This window comes from Nicotiana attenuata, chromosome 5 (genome assembly GCF_001879085.1).
Source record: "Nicotiana attenuata strain UT chromosome 5, NIATTr2, whole genome shotgun sequence".
NCBI classification, from domain to species: domain Eukaryota; kingdom Viridiplantae; phylum Streptophyta; class Magnoliopsida; order Solanales; family Solanaceae; genus Nicotiana; species Nicotiana attenuata.
In genome coordinates, this window is record NC_031993.1 from 22,726,685 (window position 1) to 22,732,936 (window position 6,252).

The 6,252-nt window shown below is 33.3% G+C and overlaps 1 protein-coding gene across 2 annotated transcripts; it reads right to left on the reverse strand.

The window, feature by feature from the left end:
• LOC109225486 (zinc finger CCCH domain-containing protein 39) lies at window positions 2,773–5,692 on the reverse strand. 2 transcript variants are annotated; one of them, XM_019390161.1, is made up of 3 exons: window positions 5,432–5,692; window positions 4,385–5,192; window positions 2,773–3,386 (listed from the first exon to the last, which is right to left on the reverse strand). In XM_019390161.1, exons 2-3 carry the CDS (start codon window positions 5,133–5,135, stop codon window positions 3,142–3,144), a joined length of 996 nt encoding a protein of 331 aa, XP_019245706.1. In that variant the 5' UTR covers window positions 5,136–5,192; window positions 5,432–5,692; the 3' UTR covers window positions 2,773–3,141. The 2 variants fall into 2 exon arrangements, with proteins under 2 accessions (XP_019245706.1, XP_019245707.1); XM_019390162.1 differs by lacking the exon at window positions 5,432–5,692 and having other exon boundaries at window positions 4,385–5,424.

Here is a 6,252-nt window from a genome sequence, read left to right on the forward strand (position 1 = left end):
TACGGTAGAAGGCCATTTAGTATTAAAGTATTTACGTATTCTTCTTAGTAGCAATTGTTGGTATCATCCTCTGCTGAGTCAAAACTGAAAAATATTTTATTTTTACGATAAAACTTAGCAATTAACCTTTTATTTAGTTGATCAACATATTCATTTCTGCTAGTTAATATAGCTCTTTAATTTCTATCATGTAATTTTCATAAATTGTGTTTTAATCTAATGAATAAAAATATTTTCCTTATTAAATGCACTACTATTACCATTGGGGTTGATAATCAAGTGTTTTAGAAGAACCAAATCATCTTTTATTGGATGCTCTTCTTTGTTTCTGACACGAAGCAAGAAGTCACTGAATGTTGGATCTGTTCTTACTTTTATATTTCTTGTCATTTGAATATTTTCATTTGAGGTCATAAGTATATTTTGGCAAGCTAGTTTTTACAGTTTCTGCTTTGCTCAATTTTGGAACTATTGATCGTACTTGACAGAAAGCACCTCCCAAACTATTATTTTTCTACCAAACGGTTCATCGATATCCAATATATCTCTAAAATTCTAGGCGATTGTTTTGATCGTTTGACGTTTAGCCAAAAGCGCTTCATCCCATATTATCACTTTTGCTTTCCTTGTAAATTTAGCACTATTGCTCTGCTTTGATATATTTGTGATGGTTATTTTAGATGTTTGAAGAGGTATATAAAATCTAAAGTAGGTTGTACGACCTCATAATAAAATCGTTATTGTAACACCACTTGTTCTTATTGCTAACAATATCAAGCCTCTTGATCTGACATTTGCAAGTAATGCATGACATAAGAATATTATTTCGATTCCGCCGGAGGCATCTACAAAGGATAATCTCGCTATACCAGAGTCGACGTTTTATAATTTAGTCTTGAAAGCTTATTCTTGTTCAGGATATAGCTTTGATTTGTGCTTCCTCAAACACTTGTATGGCATTCTTAAAATTATACAAACCTTTTTTACTTTATGATTTTTTTTAATAAAATTCTATACTCTTTTTGTAGAATAAATTTATGTACCCTAAGATTTTTTTTAACTTGAAAAATAATTTGACTCATATGATGAATTTAAAAAAATAATTTAATTGGATTCTCTTGCTAAATAATTAATTGAGAGATTTAATTATTTGATTTTAACATAAAATATAATTTATTTTCTGTTGATATAGATTCTTAATGTTAGTTCATCTCATGTTTGAATATTTAACTGTAATTATAATTGTATCCATCGTAAATTTTATTTTCAAAGAGTAAAAAGATCGATCTGACATTCCACTTTTAGATCTTTAAGTTTGCAAGATCATTAGTGGTATTGGCTCTTACCAACCTTTTTCTTTCTTTTCTCACACATTTATATTCTTAAAAAATTCTTAGTTGTTCTTTATTAATTGTGTATATTTTTCTACATTACACGAAAATTAATAATAAAAAATATTATTTGAGTTGGAAAGCAATCCATATATAATATAATAATATGTTATCGTAGGAATTTTTTTTTTCAAAAACCTTTATACAGTCCGTTTAGCATTTTTTTTTTGTATTGAATATTATAGAGTGGTAATGATATAGGCTCTCCTATTTCTAAATGAATTAGGATATTAGAATACGTTTTCAAATTAAATTACTAATAGGAATGTTTTAAGTATATCCGAAAAATAATAGGATATACTACATGGTTAAAAATATATCCATATCCCGAAAGTAATTATACTAATTACATGGATAAAAATATATCCATATTCCGAAAGTAATTATACTAATAAAAATTCTAACATGTTCCTAAAGGTATTAGATTTACATGCTAATATGTAGTACTATATATTTATGCCCGAAAAATAACTAGACTAATAGGATTCCTAAAGGTAATCATGTAGGATTCCTAACGTGTAGTATTATGTCCAAAAACTAATAGGATTACAAGGCTAATGTGTAGAATTTCGATTATGTCCTTTTATTGTGAGTTATTATGCTTAATATTAAAAGGTTATTTTTGTAATCCAACATTTTATTCATGCTTTTATAATAATATAGATAGATATAGATAGATAGATAGATAGATAGATAGGGGTATTATCTCTTTTAGCTCGTGCCAGAAACTATTATATTTGGTAGCTGAAAAAGTGTATAAAATTTGTATAATTGTTGTATATAACATACAATATATATATATATACGAGGTCACTTGGTGTCTCTTGCATATTATGTGATGGTACGGAATAATGGAATCGTCTGGCTCTGCATGTATGTCCAATGATTTATGTTTAGGGTTGGATTTGAGTAAAATGCTCACTCTGTTCTAGTCACAGCCTTCCAGTGTTGGACCCGAGAGTGGGGTCTAATGATTCTCTTCTTAATCTCGTAGGGGTCATTTGGTACGAGGTATAAGTAGATATAATGCTGGTATAAAAATTTAATACCATCTTAATATTTTGTTTTGTTAGCAAACCTGGTATAAGTTATCCCGGGATTAAAATTAATACGGGGATAACTTATACCTTGTAGGGGGTGGGGTAATTGGTGCCGGGATAACTTATACCTTCTTCTTAGAAATTATGCAATTGTCATTTTTAATACAACATATCAAACAGTGGATAAAAAACAATACCAGAATAACTAATCCCAGAATAAGAAGCCATATTCAAACCATACGATCCCTTACTCTCTCAGTGCGATTAACTCTCAAGCCATAGCAAACAAGTATAGAAGAAATGACCGAACAAAGTCGCTAAATGCAGGCAGACATCCATCCTTTCCGCTCTTAAAACATCTGGAGATATCAAAAAGAGAAATTGGGCTTGGAACTACAATGAAGGCAAACAAACATGACCATTTTCATATACTGGCGCTTCTCAGAAGACTTGAACTAAACCAAACTGCTCAGGAAAAAAAAAAACTTAAAATAAATATGCTTCCACTCTCTCTCACTAGGGAATTCCCCAAGATATTACCTTATTTGGATTCTTCTATAACAAACAAATATGCAATTCCAAAATTTCTAGCCAACTTTTGACACAAAATATGAAAAATTGAAAACTATAGAACACACTAACAAAATTTCCATCTCCCTCGCATTCTTTTATCCTCGCTGAAAGGAGATAATAAACCTTAACCAGGAAAATCAGCTCTCGGCTTTACTAGCTAAGAGGTGGGGCGGGACTAGATCATCAATCCAATCTGCATATATCCGATAGATCTTCTTGGTCAATTTCCATTTTAAGATTTTCTTATCCTCTTTTTCTTCTTGTATCGAAGCATTTACTGCTGCATTTGCAGAGGATAACTCAACAAGTGGAACAGAGAAGGGCCTTGGCATAATGGGGACAGGATTCGTCAACAAGTCCGGACCACTAGGCACCTGTAACTCTGTCAAAGAAATAACCAACATCAGAAAACCAATAGACAGAGAAAAGCCCAATTTGAACAGAAACATGAGATAGAACTCCAAGTAAGCGATAAAAGGAAAATGGAATGCTTTTCCTGGAAAGGCTGAGTGAGAACAAATAAGTCCACACACCATTAGCGATAGAAAGTCAATTTAAGATTTATAAAAGCGTAGCACATAAAACCCATCATTCACATATTCAGTATCTCCATGTTTAGTAAAAAGTGGTAATGACCAAGTTAGACCTTAAAAACCAGGAGGCGGGCTAGATCTTAAAAGCTAAATATGTTGTTACTTGTTTCAAATGTGAGACATGACCTAGTAGATAAATTGCATATCTAATGTATTGTCACAGGAAATAGGTCATAATCTGAGAACAACCAATGGTTATGAATATGCAAGACATCAGTCAACGGACATTGCAACACGACAAATTCCTCGCTTTATATATGGATGTAATCTAAATGTGATTTAATGTCAAGCTTTTCATATTTAAGTGGAAACAAGACACGTGTGGAATAACTATTAATTATTAGGTAACGAAAAGATTTTAGATATAGTCTGTTCTTCTCTGCAATGCAGGTGTTATACCAAAGGCAAATCATATGAAAACACACTGCTTTATTTGTCCTTTTCCGGAATGAAGAACTTGGAAACTTTTCCCTGAGAAAATAAGGAAAAAAGAAAAGTAAAAAGTATCTAATTTTATACTAGATTCTCAACTTGAACCACTGCAGCTCTACTACACTAAATAACTTGCTTAGGATCACCAAGCATTATTTCTAGGCGCTCCATCGCTCGTAATTATTCTGTCTTAAAACTATTTTCTATTACATTATGCGGCCTTTACTTTTTACAATAAAGGGATGAATGAATTTTGCAAATATTAAAGCAAGTAAAAGAGACAATTGATTTACAACGATTAAATATAAAGTCAAACTAACAACTAACAAAAAGATGACTGTCAAATTAGTTTTACCTGATTGGCCATGAGCGAAGTGGCAACGATCTCGGAAGGGGCATTGACCAGTTGTCTCCCACTTACTACACATCTTTGTCTTCCAATATATAGGCTTCATTCGAACAGCATCTGAATCTACAATTCCATGCTTACTAATCTCATTCAGCTCAGGATCACTTCTGTTACCCGTAGTTCCTATGCTTATTGCAGAACTCTCCCTTTGCCTTGGAGTGTCAGTCTTAAACTTTGGAGGACGCTCATGAAGAAAATTACACTTATCTCCATAAGGACACTCCTCTCCGTTATAAAACTTCTTGCAAATTTTCATCCTATGTATTATTTTCTGATCATCATTCCAGTTCCCTACTACCCCTCTATCCTTCTCACGGACTAGTTCCTGCCAATTTGGAGGGGGCTCACGCAAATCTTCAACACCATGAGCAAATGTACAATGTTCCCCATTCCTGCAAGTTCCTTCCAAGAACTTGGCGCACATGCGTGTTTTGAAAAATATATGGCTCGTTCCTTTGTTTCCAATAAGATTCAGCTGGTTCACTCTGGAATTCATAGGAGTATAATTTGCAGAATTCGGAGAATTGTTATCGGAATTCCTCAGTCTCTTGAAAGGAGGTACATGATCAAACTGAGAATGGGACTCGAGGAATTCATGGTTCATTGGAGATTGAGGCCAAGCTTCTCCAATATCACCGCCAGCGAATGGCATTGGCATAAAGGGCGGGGGAGGAGGTGGTGGATCAGAATAACTCATCTTCCCTTTTTCTAATATCAATTCTTTAAACTGAATCCAATTCTACTCTTCTCCTCTCTAAAAGAAAATAAAGATTCAATTTTTATTAGAGATACTTATGAAATACCAGAACACCATAAATAATCAACATAAAGATTGTTAAACAACAGTCCACAGAAAATCAATAAGTCAGAGCTGAAGACAAGAATTACTAATATATCAATGGCAATCAAAAAAATGTATATTTATAAAAACCAGATAATAGTTTATTTGCTTAAGCAAGCAAACACAATAATAGCAATGCAAAATCAGCAAACCTGAGTCTGATCTTTGTTTTCACTTTCAATAATAGCCAAATGGGCACCTTAAAAAATTTCAATTCTTTCCAAGAAAATCAAAAGAACCAGCTTAAGATTTGTGCATGGATGATCAAAGTTCAAGTCAACAATGTACACTTTATAAGAATCTTGAGAGGGGAGGGAAAGAATTGAAAAACCCTAGATTCTTTTTAGGGTTTGGAGCTGGGGGGCTGCGGGTTGGCTTGGGTTTCAGGGTTCTTTGGACTGAGTTTTGGGCCTGTGGACGGACAGAGTAGGTATGGGCTAGCGGGGCTTGGTTTGGTAAAGATTTGGGCAAAGATCACTTTTTAGCTCGCAGCCGAAATTATTGAGATCCACAGCTGTAAAAATATATATATATATATATATATATATGGATTTTTTACACCCTATAAAAAGCTTAATACCCTATTTACCTTTGAACTGCTTCGTCCATTTGGACAATGTCGCCTTGAATTAAACTACCTCTGGCTACAGCTTCTTTATCAATTGTTGTTATGCACAAAGGATACATCCCGAATTCTCTGTTCTCTTTTTTCAACTCTACATACACCCTAAAACCCATATCATTGTGTATTTTCATTGGCGTGCAATTTCCTTCTACTTTGTATTGAATTTAATGGTCTTTGAGCTCAAATCTATGTCCAGTTGCTTAGAAATTGACGCAACCACATCATTATACGACGCATACTCCTTTATCAGTATTCCCTCAATCGAAAAATCGACGTAGTTACTCTCACTGTTCCACTTTCCAGAATGACGCAATAACACTGTTAAACTTGCCATATGCAAAATCGAAT

Coding starts and splice junctions, on each gene's coding strand:
- LOC109225486 (XM_019390161.1), bottom strand. CDS start 5,135: ATGAGTTATTCTGATCCACCACCTCCTCCCCCGCCCTTTATGCCAATG. Junction 3,387..4,384: donor CTTCGCTCATGGCCAATCAG/GTAAAACTAATT, acceptor TTTCTTTGACAG/AGTTACAGGTGCCTAGTGGT.